Genomic DNA, 21213 nt, shown 5'->3' with positions numbered 1-21213 from the left:
GAGCAGGGATTATGGAAGGTTCACTTTTAATAGCTGGAGAAGTGCCTGGGAAATGAGAGATTGAGTGGAGACTGTGCCCTTTTATGAAGCTGGCTGAGAAGAAGACAGTAGCAAGGAAACAACCCTGCAAGTAGGGGAGGGTGTGTGCAGAGGGCAGAGATTGGAGCACATTATAGATCCCCAAGAAAGAGCGATGGAAGAGAATGAGGTTATGATGCTGATAACTGCCTATGCCAGTGGTCGGCAAACTCATTAGTCAACAGAGCCAAATATCAACAGTACATCGATTGAAATTTCTTTTGAGAGCCAAATTTTTTTAAACTTCTAACGCCACTTCTTCCAAGTAGATTCTCCCAGGCTTTGAATAGAAGGCAACCCATCTTCCTTTAAGACTGGAGGGAAGCCGAAACCGGTTTGGCTTAGTGGATAGAGCATCAGCCTGCGGATGGAAAGGTCCCAGATTCGATTCCAGTCAAGGGCATGTACCTTGGTTGCGGGCAGGGGGGTGTGCAAGAGGCAGCTGATCGATGTTTCTCTCCCATCGATGTTTCTAACTCTCTATCCCTCTCTCCATCTCTCTTCCTCTCTGTGAAAAAATCAATAAAATATATTAAAAAAAAAATACTGGAGGGGAGCAAGAATACCACCCATCCTGCCTCTCAGACAAATGTCTTAGCTCTTGAAGGTGTCAGGATATAAGTAGGGTAAGGAAGGAGCAAGGGCAGTGGCTGAGGTAAAGAGCGCTGTGAATTTCATGTGTGCCTCCCGTTCCCAACAGCTCCTCCTCCTTCCCCGGCAGCACCTGCAGGGCCGTGGGCGGGAAGAACAGTGTGGACTTGCTGCCTCCACGCAGGCTCCGGCTCACGCCCCTGGGTCACCGTGGGGCTGCTGAATGTGAAATGTAAAGGAGGTTCTTTTCCTTCTTAGAGAAGCTCACAGCCAAACTGAAAAGCGGAGGAGAGATAAAATGAACAACCTGATTGAGGAACTGTCTGCGATGATCCCCCAGTGCAAGCCCGTGGCACGGAAGCTGGACAAGCTGACCGTTTTAAGAATGGCCGTTCAGCACTTGAGGTCTCTGAAAGGTGAGTTTGAACGTGGCCTCCACATCTGGCTTTGGGACATCCTCCCTGTCACGGAGGTCTCTGCTGGGTCTGGCTTCTTGCTATTGGCTTTGAGATGCTATGCAAAGGTATCTTTCAGCTTTGGAGACATTAATCTGATGCTTGACCATGTTCTGTATGTGGAGAAGATGCTAATTTGGGTGTCAGGAAACTTGGTCGTGCTAAAGGCATTATCTTCAGCTATGTGTGTGACTTTGAAAATTCTTTACATTTCTACTTGTTTTCCTATGTATATAATGCAAAGATAGCAATGCCTGCCCTAGGTCCCTCTCCGTATTTTAAAAGTTCTGAAATGTATTATTATAGTTTTAAGTTATTGGCAGATTTCCATTCTTCGAAAAGAAAATCTTCTTAAATTCAGCCAATTTCTCTTAAAACTTCAGATTTATAAGCAGTAGTACCTTAAAATGCATTACACCTTCTTCTCCTAAGAGGTCCTTACTGGTATTAGACATCGGATGAAGGCGATCCTTAGCTATTGCTTCTTGGGTTTACAAGGTCATTTCTGACCCAAGCAGCTCCCCAACTTGACCTTGAATTTTAAATTGAAGTGTGTGTGTGTGTGTGTGTGTGTGTGTGTGTGTGTGCGCGCGCGCGCGCATGCGCGTATGTGGTCAAAATCACATCGAGTTTGAGAGTAACCCCAGGCCAACTTGGGGGAGGGGCAGTATGATGGAAATGAGTTTTAGATACGGGAATGTTAACGACACAAATTGATGTTGAGAGGACGTAGAAGAGGAGTGAGCTACAGGCCACAGAGGAGACTCTGGAAGTTCCCATTTGTAAAGATCTAAAAGATTATGGTGACATTTGGTTCTTTTTTGAGCCAAGAAACAAAACAAAACAACAACAAAAAACAATCAAAAACAAAACATCCCCCCAAAAAATTATAGGAAAGGGAATAAGCAAAGGATGAACAAGGTTCTTAATTAGTTCTTTGTCCTCCTACATTGCATTCCAGGAATAGGAAAATCTGTTTAGAGGGACTTGGCCATGTGTCTTAGGGGAAAACAGTGTTAACCTAGACTTCCAGTGAAAACTGGAGCCCAGAGAGGATCTTACTTCATAATAAACAAAAAAACCCTGGCAAATCCATTCTCATTGACCGAGGTAGGGAGGGCGAGCATATACAAATTAGGAAGTAAGATTACAGACAACTATTAATGGCCTGTTTAATAGTAACTTGTGCAGGTTGTAAAAATAGATACTTTAAATCATCTTCCTTAAATCTCCACATATGGTAGAAAAATGGCACATGCACCCCCCCTCCTTCTCTCCTCTCCCCGCCCAGGACTCTGTGCAGATCTGGAGGGGAGGCCTGGGGGACGAGGAAGCGCAGCCCTTGGTTCTGTCAGTGCCACACAGGGCAGCTCAAGTGCTGGGATATGCCTGGCGGGCTTCCTGTTGGGAGCATGACTGGCGGGCTTATTTTCACAAGTCTGTTGTGAAATGACATACGTAAGATTCTCTTTTACCTACTACTAGGTCTTGTGTAAATTGCATGCAATATTTCCCTTAAATCTTTTAGCAACGAACGTTTGCAGGCTCAACTGAGGTCATTTGGTTGCAAACCTAAAATTACCCAACAATTTTCACATTTGCAATGTCCCGAGGGAGGAGGACCTCAGGGAGAAGCCATGAGTCAGTTAATTCAACCAGCTGATTACTGACGAGGCTTCTGTTCTGTGCTGGGGATAGGAAGTTGACTGAGGTAAGATCTCCGTGCTTGAAGGGTTGTTCATGGCTGGTGGAGGGACATGGACCTGTGAAGAGATCAGTAAAATATGATGGCATAAATGTTTCAGTGGAGGAATGAGTGAGAGGAGAGTAGGCAGGAAACATTGTCTACACCGAGAGAGGATTCTGGAACAGAGCATAGATTTCACCAGTGGCCCTTCGGAGCCAAAGTGAGGATGTCTCGAGTGAGCCACAGCGAGAGGACTAAGAGCAGGTGTCTGCATTCCAGCACACTTACCAGAGTGAGTGCACCCCAACTCACCCCGACCAGAGACACTGGGTCATCAGAGGCTGGTATGGATCATCTTATTTTGATTTGTACATAATCACCTTAAAGAAAGAAGGATGGTAAAATGTAAATGTGTATGTGTGTGTGTGTGTGTGTGTGTGTGTATGAATATATATGAATATATATGAATATATATATACACACACACACACACACACACACATATATATATATATTTACTACACTCTACAGCAGTGCTTCTCAAACGATCTGGGTGAAGGCCACGTGTTCCCCACCCCCATCCCTTGTAAAATATAACACAGCTGGTTATTGGGAAAATGTTCATGGGCTGGGGTGCCATGAACATTATCTCTGTAATGGCGTCTAAATGCTTATTCTTAATTTCTCTGCTCGTCTCACCACAGTTGACCGATGACATTGGTCTCTAGGCCACACCTGGAGTAGCCCTGCTTGCAGCCTGTGCTCTTGGAGAACCTGTGGACATTCCATGGGTGTGGTCTTAATACCTGGGCCGGAAGTGCATGCCTGTGGGTCCTAGAGGCAAACCTCCAGGGTTCAAATCCTGGCTCCCTGACTTAATAGCTATGTGACTTAACTTTCTAATCCTCAACTTCCATAGCTGTAAAACAGGGATAATGCATTTGTCTCATAGGATTGTTGAGTAAAGAATAATGCATATGCATAGTGAGCACAGTGTCTACTAACAGTGGAAGTGGTGGTAAGAGGAGGAGAAGAAATAGTTGGTATTTTGATCATTTTCCTATATAATAAAGAGCTAATATGCTAATTAGACCGAACAGCAGAACTACCATCTGAATGACCTGGACAAAGCCTCGGCTGTGAGGGTGGAGCCCCTTGCATGAATTTTGTGCATCGAGTCTCTAGTTGTCATTATGATGATCATTCTCGTTTTAATGATCATTATTATTTTTGTCATGTTGACTTTTTTTTTTTTTAGCATGATGAACATTGTAACAAAAGTAAGGGATTTGTTTCCTCGTTTGTTTTTGCTATCAGAAATTGGTCATATTTTGTTACCTGCCCATGTTTGGCAGGTGTACAGCATATTACAGCATGCGTTTTATTAACTCGCCTCGCCCTGGTTCCAGCTCTGCTCTGACTCCCTTTGTTTCTCCTTAGCTTGTACTCACTCGTTCACTCACCTAGCCAGGGCTCGCCCCTTCCTGGTGGTTTACACCATCAGGGTTTCCCTGGCACACGTCTGCTTCGGGCCAGGCCTGGAAATGTCACTGCCTTGCTCAGGTTGATTTATGGCTGAATCCTAGCATAGCACTCAGAGTCTGAACCTTTTAGCCCTTTCTCAGTGCTCTGCTCTCTGGCTGCTGTGCAGTAGTAACAAAAAAATCACTTACAAATTCTTTGAGGCCTACCTAGAAGGAATATTCCAGAAGAAAAGGTTTTCTTTTGCTTATGCCAGATTCTCAGGGGTGCTACCAGTCTGAGAGAACTTTACCCAAGTCATTATATGAGGTGTTTTTTATTTTCTGCCTTTGTTTTCCTCCCACCACTTAGGTAATTGGTAAGTTTGGGCTGCAAATCCATTCAAGAGTTAATTTATGGCTAAAATTTCTCTTGCAAAAGCAACTTTCTTTGCAGTCCTCAGAAGGAGGGGGTTGGGGGTAAGGAGGTTGGGAAGTATAAAGGAGAGAGCATTGATTTACCTGGGAATCAGCCTTGCTCAGAGTTATCTGGGGACAGCACACCTTGGCTCGGTGGGCTGTCTCCTGCGCCCCCTTGTGGCCATGAAGGGCTTTCCTGTGTCAGGGTTGGTGGATGTCCTCAAGCATTCCTGTTTTGAGCTGATAATTCCTCATTAGCTCTTCAGTTGCTTTAGAGAATTTCATTATAATACAATAAACTCTGTGCTAAGGATGTAAAAGGAATTATTTTACTTATATTAGCAGAAATTTATTATATATGTATATTACTGTATAATAACAGAAGTCATCATGTGATCTTTAAAGGGTCATATGCAAAATCCTATGAATCTATGACATTTGTTTAGAATTACAGAATTGCCCCATTCAAGATAGTTCATATGAGATTAGTTTTAAGCTAAGGTATAAAAATAACTAGATTTTTGAATATTGTTACCTATTATAATGTTAAAGATGATGTATTACTTGACTTTTCTTTTACATGATGCTCTTACTATCTGCACATTTGAATCTATAAAGGAATAGTAGTTCCAAGAATTTACATTCTAAATGCAGGAATTTTTAATCTAGTAATAAAGAAAGAGAATTATAACAGAAGAGGTCTCAAGATACGCTGAAAGAGAAAGTTCTCACCAGTGGCAGCCATCGCCAATGTTCATACCTAACCCAACCCTACTATATTTTTAGTAACTTTTTGACTACTTATTTTTAGGTATGACAAATTCTTATGCAGGAGATATTTACCGACCTTCATTTATTCAGGATAATGAGCTCAGACACCTAGTCCTTAAGGTAAGTCAAGAAATACATTTGCCTAAGTTGTATTTGCCCTTTTCTTTCTATTTAAATGGGAGGCAGGTTTTCTCTAGTTTGCTTTCTGTTGCAAACATACAGGACTCTACATTATACCAAACTTCCTTTAGTATAAAATTTAACTTACACAAGTAACCATGTCTTATTGGTTTGGGCTAGTGAAAGTAGAGAGGGAAGTGAGGCGCTTCCTAAAATATGAAGCAAGGCTTGTCTTTTTTTTTTTTTAATATTATATATTTTATTGATTTTTTACAGAGAGGAAGAGAGAGGGATAGTTATTGTAGAAACTCTCAGGATCGATTCCTCACCGGTACCTTCTACAGAGCCATCTGTCTTGTATGCTATTCCTTCAGGATCCTGTTCTCTGCCCATTAGCCAGCCACTGCTTACTAACTGAGCTGTTAGGCCATGCTTTTTCAGATGGGTTTTTTGGCATGGGTTTTCGGATCCACTGGTTTATTCACCGGTTTATTTGACATGGAAAACATGACTACGTCCTTGGCTCATCCTTTCCCCAGGGCTCAGTGTCTTGATCTTGTGCTGTGACTACTGGGCTTTAACCTGTAGTTTGATGAAACAAAAAGATTCATGTCCCTCTTTTTGAACTGCTGAATTTAAATATAATATTCCTGATAGGAATAAAATGGATTTTTTATAGACAACAAAAGTATTTTTAAAGACGGTGAAATATATAATACGCTTTGGAAGCTTTCTCACCAATTTTTGTGGTTCTTTTTTTTTTAGCCATAACTTAATATAACCCCCGGAACACGTCTGCCTAATTCACACCATGTTTGTTTCCAGTTGGTAAACATTAGTTTAAGAAATGTCAGGTGGGAGTGCTAGACTCACTCTCTGTCCACACATATCCATTTCCAAGGCTGCTTCACAGGGGATTTACTGGGTATAGCTTATGGAAGTTGCCATCTATTAGAATTTTTAAAACTTAGTTTTGGCCAAAACTGGTTTGGCTCGGTGGATAGAGCGTCGGCCTGCAGACTGAAAGGTCCCAGGTTCGATTCCAGTCAAGGGCATGTTCCCTGGTTGCCGGCTCATCCCCGGTAAGGGGTTGTGCAGGAGGCAGCTGATCGATGATTCTCTCTCATCGATGTTTCTAACTCTCTATCCCTCTCTCCATCTCTCTTCCTCTGTAAAAAATCAATAAAATATATTTAAAAAACAAACAACTTAGTTTTGATTGATAGCTTATCATTATTCAAGACGTATAAATAGTAAAATATTTCCATGCCTTCCTCATTCCAGTCTGCACATCTTTCCACCTGCACACATCCACAGGCAGCCGTTACTGATTGGTATCTCTACAGAGTTTCTGTTTGCAGTAGTGTGGAATTTGGGATAGGTAATTTTTACATTATGAAATTTTCAACTAAGTATTCCCTGAACTTCTCATGTGAAAAAAAAAACACATTAATTTAGACAGGGGTCCAAGGTGATATTTCTTTATAAATCTATTTGTATACATCTTAAGAAAATTTCTTAAAATTAATTTTACTACATTTATGGCCACTCTGTTGGTTTTATTGCTACAGCAGTTTCCTCAGAAAGGATGTGTGTGAGAAATACAAATGATATTTTAAAAATTGACTTTTATATTTTTTTATCCTAGACTGCAGAAGGCTTCCTGTTTGTGGTTGGTTGTGAAAGAGGAAAAATTCTCTTCGTTTCTAAGTCAGTCTCCAAAATACTTAATTATGATCAGGTATGCAAAAAAGGATATTTCCCACACTATGTTCAGTTTTTTTTTGAACAAACAGATTTCAGAGCTCTTTTTCTGAACTCTTTTTTCCTTTGGGCTGTGGGTGAGGTTCTGCTGAGTTAGAACGAGCTCCAGGAGAGATGCACAGATGGGTGGAGTGAGTATGGATTGTCATTTCTGACAAGTGGTCACTTCCTGACCTTTAGCAACTTATTTTGTTTTCCTGAGCCTCAGCTTCCTCTTCCATAAAAAGTGGAAATGATGACTTTATCTGTCTCTCAGGATGTAGAGGCTTCATATTTGGGTGTCTGAAAAACATTAGTCACCCTTCTCTGCTTCCTCCAAGAACCAAATTATTTGCTACTAATTTGCATAACCGCTTTTGATCTCAGTTCTGGCAATCAACTCTGAAATGCATTTTCTGCTTAACTAGCTGTGTAACTCCTTTATGTCCCCATCGCTGAAAACCATTTATCTTAAACTAGTTATCCAAAAAGGATAGCACTGAAAATAATCCAACAGAGTGAATAAACTAGCACATGTGGTCTCCTTTTAGAAATCACATGACTCAAAGATTTCGTCTTAATAACTCCCATTAATGTCAGCCTGTCTTCCCCCAAAACTTGGAAATTTGAAGAGATGAGGCATACACAGATAATGAGCTCAACAACAAAGATATTAGGAGTCTGCACTCAGGAGGAACGAGGACCAAGTGAATCATGCAGCTGGTTATAGCTGAGGGCACAGAAGCAGGGCAGTGCCTGATAATTCTGACTTCTCATTGGAAATAGAGAATATCACACATGCTAGGATAATCAATAATGCAAGGGGCACTGAAGGTCCAAATAGGGACACAGAGTCCAACCCCACGGGGCACTAACTGCATTTCAGAGACTATTCAAGAGACTCAGTGTCTGCTTAGGAGGACTTTGGGATCCCCATAGTGCAGGGTCTGGTCCATCTTTTCAGATTCAGAAACCTGATTTGCTCTAAAGCAGAGTTCTGGGCATAGACTTATATAACCCAGTCACACAATGGACTATGTGTAAATGAAATTGCTAGCTTTTTAAAATATGATGTGTCAACTGTCAAGCAAACCAGGCTGTTTGTATTGCCCGGTCCATTGTGTTCTGTCTTTTATAGGAATGTGTACGTGGGAAGTAAAGGTCAGGGAGGGTTTCTCATGCAAAGTAGGATGTCTACTGTGCTTTAGGATGTGCAGAGAGGCGAGGAAGAGATTTTAGGTTGAGAGAGGGAATCTAGGGAATCAAAGGCAATTGGCTGATGGGCCAGGGAATGGAGTTTGTCCAGATGGAGTAATGAATTCCAGGTGATGAGACCATGGGGCAGAGGCCCAGACCTGGGAATGCTCTGCATAATGGGAGAAGTGGAATGGGAAGTGGGAGGTGTCCCGGGTTGGGTTTTGTCTTTTGATAGTATGATAATTTTTTTTAACAGTGTGGTAAATCTAAGCTACACCATAGATTCACATTTTGTGACTTCCATATGATATTATGATATACTTGCTTTACTTTTACCAAGGGTAAAGTTTATAATTTTTTTTTTAATTGATTTCAGAGAGGAAGGGAGAGGGAGAGAGAGATAGAAACGTCAATGATGAGAGAAAATCATTGATGGGCTGCCTCCTGCCCACCCCCTACTGGGGATTGAGCCTGCGCAACCTGAGCATGTGCCTTTGACAGGAATCAAACCCAGGACCCTCTATCCGCTGAGCCAAACCAGCTAGGGCGCCAAGGGTAATGTTTAAAATAAATCATAATATGACTTATAAGTAACATATATGAATGGGGGATGTTACCAAGAGTTAATAAGAGTGAACAGTACCAGTGGTGAGGTGTTGTTGTTTATCCAGTTATGGCTGGCTGTGCATGTATTTCTTTTTCTCTCTAGAGGTATGACCCTGCTTTTAACACTGTTGCTATCATACAGGGCAGTAGGTGTATCTTTGAAATTAACTGAAAACAACTTTAACAAAAGAAAGTATTATGTCTAGGAAGAAAGATAGGAAAATTATGGTATTGATTTTAAATGAATGTCTGCTTTATGTATAGGCCAGTTTGACTGGACAGAGCTTATTTGACTTCTTACATCCAAAAGATGTTGCCAAAGTAAAGGAACAGCTGTCTTCTGACATTTCACCAAGAGAGAAGTTAATAGATGCCAAAAGTAAGTGCTCATCTCAGCATGCTTACCATTTCATGTAAATATACTTAGTACTTAAAAGTACAGCTATATAGTGTTCTTGAAAAGTTAGAATTTTTAAAAACAATATAATTATATAGGCAATTCCTATATTCATATAAAAATAAATACTATATTCATATGAAGATGCCTTGAGGAAAATGTGGTTGCTTCATGTTCATTCTTTTTGTATGCTAATAGAATCTTGACGAGAAATGATGTTTTCACTATTCAGCTATTGCTGAGAGAGAATTATTCTCTTATATGGGTTAGGTCTATTCATTGTGAAACACCATGTATAATATTGCTTGGGAGTTGAAGGTATTCTTTATTTTCTCTGAAAATACTTAACCTTCTCTGAAAATGCTTAGTGCCAAGTAATCATTTATAATATAAAATAATGATGCCTTTGCCATTGATTACTATTATAATTGAGGTGGGTTTTTTTAAAATTTAATTTCATTTAAAATGATTTTTATGTACCACCCCTTGGGGGAGGGGGAAATAAAAATAAGTTGAAAGATTGTAAGTTATCAAAAATATGATTGCCTGACAAGTACATTTTTGGTATGTTTTACTTCCTGACTAACAGTGATACTGTTTTAAATGACCATTTCTCTTTTCTATATATAAAAAAATGTCACGGATGATCAGAAAAGTGTTAGAGATAAATTTCAAAATTGCTTAAAAGTATTCTTTTCTACCTATTCTCGTGCCTCCCCCTCCTCCTCCTGTGCCAGCGGGTTTGCAGGTTCACAGTAATTTCCATAGCAGACGGACTCGCGTGTGCTCCGGCTCTAGACGGTCCTTTTTCTGTCGGATAAAGAGCTGTAAAGTCTCGGTCAAAGAAGAGCACGACGGCTCTACCGACGCAACGAAGAAAGGTATGGCTGTGAAGTGTCAGCTGATACAAGACGTGGGTGTGACGTTCATGTCCTAATTATTTAACGTTCAGAAAAAATAAGGTATATGGCTTAGGCAAATGACTTAGGCCCAAAACACCTTAGGAAACAGCTTTTAAATTTATTAAGTAATTACATATTTTCTTTATGGCCCAAGATTTTAATGGTGCTGTTGAAATTACAGTTTGGGGCTGTCAAATGGGAAGAGCTGGAAATAAAACATTTGTTATGAATTTCTGTTACTACTTTTAAAATATAAAAGTTTGGTCTTAAAAACAACAACACTGCAATATTACAAGAGCCTGATTTGATTAATTAAGATGTTCCAGGTATCGTTTTAATTTTTATGACATGTGGTTCTTGATTTTATATTTCTATTTCTGTTTTCTTGTGGTTTTAAAAATAGATTTGTTTTGCAGGTCTTTACATTTTGAATTAACATTGATGTATTTTACTTACTTGCTACATTTCAGGGACTGCAAAGTGTCTCATGATGTTTTTATTTATTTTTTAAAATATATTTTATTGATTTTTTTTACAGAGAGGGAGAGAGAGGGATAGAGAGTTAGAAACATTGATGAGAGAGAATCATCGATCAGCTGCCTCTTGCACACCCCCCTCTGGAGACGTGCCCGCAGCCAAGGTACATGCCCTTGACTGGAATCGAACCCGGGACCTTTCAGTCCACAGGCTGACGCTCTATCCACTGAGCCAAACCGGTTTCGGCTCATGATGTTTTTGCCTAAGAACGTATTAACCTATCAGATACAGAATTTCCTATGCAAATTTTAACATGAGATTTGATTTGACATATTTTAAAAGGATATTTATATAGGGCTGCAAGATTTAGTTTATTTACAAGTTTTGGTCAGAGTTGCTTTTGGCAACCACCTAAGATGATAATGTATTAAGCCCTTACTCTGTGCCAGATACTGTGCTAAGTGTTTTCATCCCCATGAAAACACTGTTCTCACCTCTGTTTTAGAATCAAGTGAAATAGGCAAATTCACACTCAAACCTCAACCCCTTACTCTGATGCTGTACTATAAAGAAACAAGGGCTGCATGCATCAGCAGTCCTAAGGGTGGGACTGTTTGTAAACCATCAGTTGTTTCCTTAGTGCCCTTGGCTTCGAGCTAGCTGTATAAAGTCTCAGGGTTGAACTCACAGTGGACCTGTGGTGAAAAGGCTGTGAGATGCAGCTGACTGGGTTCAAATGTTTGCCCTACCAGATGCTAGTTGTATAACTATGAACAAGTTTCTTAATCCATCTGAGGCTCAGTTTCCCTATCGGTAAAACAAGGATATTCACAGGGATGTCTGGCTTTGCAGAGTGGCTTAAATGCATAGATTCTGGAGCCAAACCTTTCAGATTTGAATCCTGACCTGTGATCAACTACATGAGTTAAGATAAATGATTAAATCCTTCTGGGTCTCTGCTCAACTGTAAAATGAGAATAATGACAGAACCTCCCTCACGGAGTTTTTATCAGGATTAAAGGAGTTAATAAGTGTTAATGTAAGCCATCACGAATACTATTAGCAGCAATGCACCTAAACTTGGGACGGTGCAGAGCAGAGATGGTTAGTACCGTTATTGTCATCATTTCAGGGTTCCTGCTCCGTCTTCCTCAGATTAGCCTCATATTGGGGCATGGCCAGATCACGTGGAAATACTCTCCAAGGGCAGGAATGTTTCTTCTGTGTGGATGGTCCAAGGAGTCATACTCCATGGAGACCCTCGACTGTAGTACATTCACCCTCGGGATTTAACTAGAGACGAACTAATGCCCTGGGGAGTAAATACAACCCCAACTGAATCACCTAATCCACACGGCGGTCCCTGTGAGAGAGAAACATGTTGGCCAATGCAGCTACCTTCACGTGATTGACATCTGTGTGGTGTTTGATGCAGGTTATACAGTGAATGGGGGCAAAAATGATCAAGTCTTTTAAGTGTTTTCAAGATCGCAGATTAATTTGTCTTTGCTTCTGGAAGAGAGGAGTTTCCTCGTGGACTTACTTAGTGCTAGTATTTTCGTCATCTGCGTGCATGACTAGTGCTCAGGGTCACCATTTTACTTCTGTAAAACATGATTTCATCCAACGACTGGTGCCCTACCATCTTACCCTTTGCTTCCTAAACCTCACAACCTCACAGGTTTGATCTCAACCTCTCTCTTTGTTTTGAGAACTGTTGCTTTACACGTGTCTCTCCAGTCTGAGTCTGAGAGCACAGGAGAAGGAAAGAGCGAGAAAGGGGAAGAAGGGATGCTCTGGGGAGCAGTGCCCAAAACTGCGGTGTGATTTCTCCTCACTGGCATTTTCTCACAGCTTCCTTAGCCATCTCGGTTCCAAAAAGTTCCCTATCTACTGGCTGTTCTTAAGGGAAAGTGGTAGTAGTGATAAGCCTGAGATCGTTACCTGACACAGTAGTCTCTCACTGGTCTCTCAGCAACTATTTAGTCCCTATGTAGGCACCATACCAAGTGCAAAGGCTACACTGGGAACAGGTAGATAAAGGTATTGCTCTAGCGAACCTCAGGGGGACAGGAGGCAGCCATTGGACAAGTAAATTAATAAATACCTCAGGAGAAGAAAGTACAATGACGTCAATAAAAGAGGGTAATGAGGGCAGGGACTAGGAAGAAGTAGTCCTTTAGAGCAGCGGTCACCAACCTTTTGTACCTCGCAGACCACCAGTGGCCCACAGACCCCAGGTTGGCTATCACTGCTTTAGAGTACTCAGAGATTCTCTCTCGTGTGACATTTGATCTGAGACCTGGATGATGATGAGGAGTCAGTATGGGAAGAAATTCCTGACCAAAGGACAAGGGTAAAGACCTTGAGGTAGGAAATCTTCATATTTTGGGGGTCTCAACAAAGATCAGGGTGACTAGACCTTAGATGCCAAAGAGAGTGTTTGCAGGGAGGCAGCTGGGACCAGATTTGGAGGCTCACATGGGCTGGGGCAGTGTTGTGCAGGTTACTGAGGAGTAACCAGCTTTCTGAGTGCAGCTCTGATAAGAATGTTGATTGATATTTCCCTGTGCAGGAATAAATAAGGTGAAAGTGAAATCATGAAGACACGTTGTTGGAATTTCACTCATTTTTCAATGATAGGCGACTTTGCTGAAAATGATAATAGGTTTTTAAATACAGGAATATTATTTATTCAGTATTTTTGTATTATTCCATGTACACTTTTAAGCTTAATCCAATGTTAGCATTTTGTCACTTATATAGGTCTAGAGAGTCAGGAAAAAAACAATTCAAGTCCTGATTTATAGCTTTGCCAATTTCTATGGTGTAAATAGTCACATGTTGGCTAATTTCAAGACACTTATATGAGATCATTGAACACAGGGTAGAGGAGGAATGGTATCATATTCAAAAAGAATTACTATAATTTTAAAAAATTGTATTTATTAAGAACTTACTATGGCCCAAACACAATTCTGTATGCTGGGGCTAGAACATTGAACAAAACAAAATCCTTGCTGATGGTGATAAGTACTATAAAAAAAAAAATAAGAAAGATAGAAAAGAAAATAGAATATTAAGAAGTAAAGTTAAAGCCAAACCTTCAAATCACATGGTTTTAAAAAATAATAAAGCATACCATCAACAAAATGAAGACAGCCTGAATGAGAGACAAGATATTTGCAAGTGATATATAGCTGATAAGAGGTTAGTATGCAAGGAACTCATATAAGTCAATAGCCAAACCGCCCCCCCTCCAAAAAGAAAAACAAAACAAAACAAAACAAAACTCCAAAGAATCAATTAAACAAAGGGAAGAGGACCTAAATAGACATTTCTCCAAAGAGGACATACAGCTGTCCACTAGACTTATGAAAAGATGCTCATAATCACAACCATCAGGGAAATGCAAATCAAAACCACAATGAGATATAACCTGACACCTATCAGAATAACTATCATCAATAAATCAACAAATAAGTGTCGGTGAGAATGTGGAGAAAGGGGAATTCTCATGAACTGTTGTAAATTGGTGCAGGCAGTATGAAAACCATATGGAGATTCCTTAAAAACTTTAAAATAGAACTGCCATACTTCTGGGTATTTATCCAGAGAAAACAAAAAACAATCAGAGATATATAAAGCCCTATTTTCAGTAGCCAAGTTATGGAAGCAACCTAGGCTTTTGTTGATAGACAGTTGGATAAAGAAGATAGTATATGTGTATACAATGGAATATTGCTCAGCAGTAAAACAGAATGAAGTCTTGCCATTTGTGACAACATGGATGAACTTAGGGGGTATTAATGCTAAGTGAAATAAGTCATATGAAGACAGTATTATTTTACTTTTATGTGAAATCTAAAAAAAAAATAAATAAAAGAACAAACAAAACAGACAGACTCATACAGAGAACAAACCGATGGTTGTCGGATGGGGGTTGAAGAGGTACACACTTCCACTTATAAAATAAGCCACCAGCATGTAATGTACAGAACAGGGAACATAGTCAATAATATTGTAAAAACTCTATGCACTCTCAGTTACTAGACTTATCATGGTGATCACTATGTTGCACACCTGAAACTAATAATATTGTATGACAACTATACTTTTATAAAATTTTTAAAAGCATAATTAAATTGCTTTATTAAATATGTACAATTTTTGAAGAAAAAAGTTTTATAAATTTTAATATAATTTGTTCTTAAGACAAATTCTCATTTTTTATCCTTTTCTCATATTTTCAATTTTAGTTTTGTTTAAGAATATACATATTAGTACAAAAGTGGATGTATATCATTTATACATGTAAAGGTTGCCTACATTGTTTATAGCATGCTAAATAAGAAATATTTGAAGGCCATTGCTTTAGAAATTAGAGAAATAACAGATGAGTCTCGGCAGTGCTCTCTGGGAACAAATCTGCACTTTATCTACCCCTAGCCGGATAGGGAGGAAGAATGCTTTGTGTTGTATTTGGTCTAGTGGGAGCTGAGTGACCATTGCCTTCACTGCGGTAGATTATGAAGAACCAAAGTACACACCCAAGGTATGCCTCCTTTTCGAGTTCCTATTAATATTAGAGGGGGGTGAAGACATGTAGACCAGCTGGGAGAACCTCAGGATTCATTTCAAGAGATGTGTCCCCAATAAGTCAGACCCTAAGGAATGAACAATGGACACATTTAAGTTTTAAGAGGGCAGCTTGATGACATGCTTGCCCACCACAATGAAAGTTGAATCCTGAGTTGAGAAGATCGAGCCTGCCAAGCCATAGCTTCCAGAAGTTTACCAGGCTCAAATCTTCAAGACAATACCAGAAGCAGCCCCAGGCCATCCTACTGGAAGGAATGGAGAATGCAAGCAGATCAGGACCATGACAGCACAGGCAACATCTCTTTTCCAGGAAACTTCCCTGACACCCTCTCCTTTCTAGTTGGCTTGAGTCCCGGGTACCCACTTTTGGTATCTATTCATAAAACTGAGCACTATTATTTTTGCTGCCGTTTGCGAATTGTATTGGTATTATATTCTTTTATATTTGCCTCTCACACTAGAATGAGAGAGTCGTCTCTCTGTGGTTCCTCACACGTAGATTTTCACACATTTACTGATGACATAAGTGACCATTCTTCGGTCCTTTGTTCCTGATTCGAGGACCACATAATTGGCTCAGAGCCCAAAGAATAGTTAAGAATCCAGTGAATTACGTAATCTACATTGTAATGTTTTTGTTTCACCCAAGAAGCAATTGGAACATGCTTTAAAAGTTTTTACCCTAAGAAGTATTTATAAATGCTATGGACTGAATCCTGTCCCTTAAAATTCATTGTTGAACCTCTCACCCCATGTGATGGTATTTTGGAGGTGGGATCTTTGGGAGATAATTAGGTTTAGGTGAAGTCCTGAGAGTGGGGTCCTCATGATGCGATTAATACCCTTATAAGAAGGGACACCCGAGAGTTTACAGTCTGTGAGCACAAAGCTAGATGGTAGCCGTCTGTGAACCCTCACCAGAACTCAGCTTTGCTCCCATCCTGATCTCAGAATTCTAGCCTCTACAATTGTGAGGAAATAAATATCTCTTGGTTAAGCCACCCAATCTGTGATTTGTTTGTCATGGGAGCCGAGGATAAGACAGCAAACAGCTTGAACCATTTTCTTATCACTAGAGGCCCGATGCACGAAATTCATGCAAGGGACTTGGCCCGTGCAGTGGCAACTTACCCAGCCCTTGTAGCCCCGGCTTCCTTTGGAAGGTTGTCCGGAAGGACGTCCCGAAGGTCGTTTGGCTGTCTGGTCTAATTAGCATATCATGCTTTTATTATTATAGATAGTTCTCAGAAGTAAAACTGAAAAGGCTCTGAAGTCAGAGCCAAAGGAATTGGGGGCTTATGGGAAATAAATGTGTTTATTCAATGGGCACTTTACAGTTTGGCTTGAAATACGGAGCTACAAGTCACAAATCGGTGGTAGAACTCTACCTTGACTGGCTTTCTTTGTGTCACTTTAGATTTTTCATTTCTTTTTTATGTGAAATTTTAGGACAGCATATGACTGAATACTAGGTGTACCGGTTAATAACACAGATTTTTTTTTCAATAGATGGGAGTTACACATGTTAATATATATGCGATTTTATATATATTCGATTTTATATGTATGCTATTTTGTATTGACAACAAGCTTCAAAACTTCATATGTCAAATTTGCTGAAGGTGTTAACATCATAGATATTTTTACACTTAAAAATGTCTAATTTTGTGCCCATAAAAAGAGCATTTGTGGGAAGTTATAATTTATTACTTTATTTTGAAGAAAAGTGCTGCTGAATACTTTGGGAAGCTTATGGTGAACAGGCTCCATCTCAAGATTCTTGTGAACACTAGTTTAAATGCTTTAAAAGTGATGATTTTGATATGAAAGACCAAGAATGTCCAGGTCAACTGAAAATGTTTGAAGACCAACAATTACAAACATTATTGGATGAAGATGTGTGTCAAACTCAAAACAACTTTCAGAAAGATTTAATGTTGTTCAGCATTTTTCCGATAGTTTACAAGCAATGGGAAAGATTTTAAAGGAAGGGAAATGGGTGCCACATCAATTGAATGAAAGACAAATGGAAAACTGAATTCATCAGTAAAATGTTGCTTCACGGCACGAAAGAAAGTCTTTTTGCATCGAATTGTGACTGGCGATGAAAAGTGGATTTATTCTGAGAATCCCAAATGCACAAAATCATGGATTAACAAAAGTCAACCATCAACATCGACTGCAAGGCCAAAATGTTTCGGAAAGAAGACAGTGCTCTGCATTTGGTGGAATCAGGAAGGTGTGGTGTATTATGAGCTTCTAAAACCAGATGAAATCATTAATACTGATCACTACCAACAACAAATAATCAATTTGAACCACACTTTGATTGTGAAACAATCAGAATGGCCAGAAGACATGGCAAATAATTTTGCTTCATGATAATGCACCATCACACACTTCAAACCAGTTAAAGACACGTTAAAAGATCTTGCGTGGAAAGTATTATATTAACCCACCCCCTGTGTTCACCAGACCTTGCTCCTTCAGATTACCACTTGTTCTGATCGATGGCACATGCACCTTCTGAGCAGCACTTCAAAACGTATGAAGAAGTGGAAAATTGGGTCTCTGAATGGTTTGTCTCAAAACAAGAAAAGTTCTATTGGGATGGTATCCACAAATTACATGAAACAGGGAAATGTGTAGCTAGCGATGGACATTACTTTGAATAAAACACTTTTGATGTTTGATGTTTTTCTTGAAATGATTGTGTTCTCTTTGATTACAAAATCTGCCATTATTAACCGGTACTAGCTTGGTGGATTTTTCTTAGCTATGGGAGCCCAACTTAGTTGCTGATGATAATCTTGGACATATAATACTTTCCAAGTGTGGTCTTTTAACCCTTTGCAAAGATACAAAAAAGAAAGTGACACATCCTTTAGACAGCTACGTGATTCTGTCATAGTATTTTGAAGCAGTCTTGTAAATATTAAATCTTAAGCAAAAACACGTGTATAGTCATAGGTTAAAAAACGTAAACATCATTCCTGAAGAATGTAATAATCAAATTTTGGTTCTTCCATGTGGTTTCTAAAAGGATTTTTTTTAAAAAGAATATATTATTAGAAGCTTGAGATTTATAGGAGAGACAGGGAAAAATTCTTTCCTTTAAAATAAATATTGATAATCTTATTGGAAAAAAATACAGATATTTTAGGAACATTTGGCAAATGGTCAATAAAAGCTGATTCACAGTTGAATTCTGTGATGCGCTGAAGGAAATGACATATTTTTAAGTCCCTCCAATGTTCTAGGTTCTCATCCAAGCTCTGCCTCACACCAGCCATGCTGGTGGCAGGGTTTTAGGACAGAATTTAGGGCCAGGGCTCTGAATTCATTAGGGTTTTAATGTCGGATCTGCTGCTTAAGAACTGTGCCACCTGAGGCAGGCTCCTCTCAATCTGTGCTAATGGGGTGATGGGCTGCACTGTTTCCCCATAAGTCACATGTTGCAGGGGAAGCCCTAGCTCCCAATGTGAGGGGACTTGGAGAAAGGGCCTAACACAGGTAATGAGGGGTAAGTGAGGTCCTGAGTGTATGGACCTGATCCCATAGGACTGGTGTTTCACAAGAGGGAGTGACGCCTGGAATGCACACCCACAGAGAGGAGGCCTCGTGAGGACACAGTGAGAAGTCTCCCGTCTGCAAGTCAAGCAGAGGCTCCAGTAGAAACCAAACGGCCAACCCCTTGATCTTGGATTTCTAGCCCCCAAAACTGTGAGGAAAGTACATTTCTATCGGTTAACTCATCCAGTCCAGGTATTTTGTTATGTCAGTCCTCGCAGACTCGTAAGATCGGTATACTGTAGCTCATGGGAGCAGGGTTAGGATCACATGTGGCTAAATACAATGCTTGTCTCCTAGCATGCACTCAGTAAATGAAAGCCATTATTTGTGGCTCAGGAGAAGAAAGAAAAAGAAAAAGAAAAGAAAAAGGCAAAATTAATTAGTATTTAAAATCTATATGCCAAGCATTTTGCATAAGTACCTAATTCAGTCTGCATAAGAGTACAGGCCATCCCCATTTTGCAGATGCCCTAAAACGTTATATAATTTGTCTTAAAATCACAGACAAAGTGGCAGAATCAAACCTAGCATGAACATCTGTATGTCTTCCACTCTGCCATGCCACCTCTGAGAGGAGCTTCCTAGATGCCAAAGGCTGTTAATGAAAGAGAGCCACGCTCGGCGATTCCTGCAGTGGAGACACATCGAGGGGTTGGCTTCTCTTGCAGGAATGCACTTCTGCCCACACATGGAGGTTCGGTCCCACATCAGGCTGGGCCACACAGATGCCTGCACTGGGAGTCACATAGCTTCTCAAAGAAGAACTTTTTAATCTGTTCAAGCACTTGAACCAAGTATTCACTTGACAGACACTCCAGCGCTGTGGGCCAAGGGCATGAGGCCAGTCTGGCCTAAGGAATGGGAAGGGCATGTGTTAACAATCAGTAAGGCCCTTCCTCGCAGTGCCTGGTGTTTGAGAACTGCCTACAGACAGACATGTAGACAGATGCCTGGACCAGGATGAGGTTAACTGCACAATGGAGCCCTGGTGTGCCACATGGATGACTTCCCACACTTGAGATCATTGTGGATTGTGCTTAACCAAAGAGAATATCAAGTGAAACAAACATTTCTCATATGGTTACTACTAAATCATTCTTTCCAGGAATGATTAGCCAGTGACATCGACTATTTTAGGATCACTCCCTATTCATGAAGAAAGTTAATAAAGGTATTTTTTTCCCTTTACCATGATATGTTACATGAACTTTTTTTGTTATTAAGACTATTTTTTTAAAAATATGTTTTTATTGACTTTTTTAGAGAGAGGGAGGGAGTGAGAGGGATAAAGAGATAAAAACATCGATTGGCTGCCTTCTGCACACCCCCTTCGAGCCTAACCCAGGCATATGCCCTGACCAGGAATTGAACTAGCAACCTCTTGGTTCATTGGACGATGCTCAACCACTGAGCCACACAAGCCAGGATAAGACTTATTTTTTAGAGCAGTTTTAGGTTTGCAGCAAAATTGAGAGAGGTAGATTTCCCATATATTCTTGGCCCCCGCACATGTGTAGCTTCCCCCATTATCAACACCTTCCACGAGAATGGTATATTTTTTTTTTTCACCAGGGATGAAACCCACGTTGACACATCATAATCACCCCAAGTCCATAATTTACCTTAGAGTTCATTCTTGCTGTTGTACATTTTGTGGGTTTAGACAAATATATAATGACATATCTCCATCATTATAATAACATACAAATTATCTTCATAAAAATTCTGTGTGCTCTGCCTCTTCATCTCTTAGCACCACCACCCCTGGCAAACACTAATCTTTTGACTTGATAGTTTTGTCTTAGTTACATTTAAATATTAAAAAAGAGAGTAGAAAACAGCACTTTTTAAAAACAGAATTCATATATATATATATATATATATATATATATATATATATATATAAATCTTTATTGATTTTAGAGATGAAGGGAGAGAGAAAGAGAGACAGGAATACCAATGATGAGAGAAAATCATCGATTGGGTGCCTCCTGCACATCCTACACTGGGGATCAAGCCTGCAACCCAGGCATGTGCCCTTGACCGGAATCAAACTTGGACCCTTCAGTCCACAGGCTGACACTCTGTCCACGGAGCCAAACCAGCCAAGACAGAAAACAGCCCTTTTAATGAT

At 40.0% G+C, this 21213-nt stretch overlaps 1 protein-coding gene across 3 annotated transcripts in view; it reads left to right on the top strand.

The window, feature by feature from the left end:
* Positions 1-21213, top strand: part of BMAL2 (basic helix-loop-helix ARNT like 2) — a gene marked incomplete at its 5' end in the record, with an annotated part of 67930 nt that overhangs the window by 31214 nt on the left and 15503 nt on the right. For all 3 annotated transcript variants that reach the window (XM_084877240.1, XM_084877241.1, XM_084877242.1), the window contains 5 exons: positions 928-1085; positions 5503-5582; positions 7231-7323; positions 9393-9507; positions 10263-10406. In XM_084877240.1, the coding sequence (XP_084733366.1) occupies positions 928-1085; positions 5503-5582; positions 7231-7323; positions 9393-9507; positions 10263-10406 (590 nt within the window). The remainder of the gene's footprint in view (positions 1-927; positions 1086-5502; positions 5583-7230; positions 7324-9392; positions 9508-10262; positions 10407-21213) is intronic.

The sequence above is a fragment of the Pipistrellus hanaki genome (genome assembly GCF_964339955.1).
Source record: "Pipistrellus hanaki genome assembly, chromosome: 3".
NCBI classification, from domain to species: domain Eukaryota; kingdom Metazoa; phylum Chordata; class Mammalia; order Chiroptera; family Vespertilionidae; genus Pipistrellus; species Pipistrellus hanaki.
The sequence above is the reverse complement of the archived record's forward strand: the minus strand, read 5'-3'. Positions and strand labels throughout refer to the sequence as shown.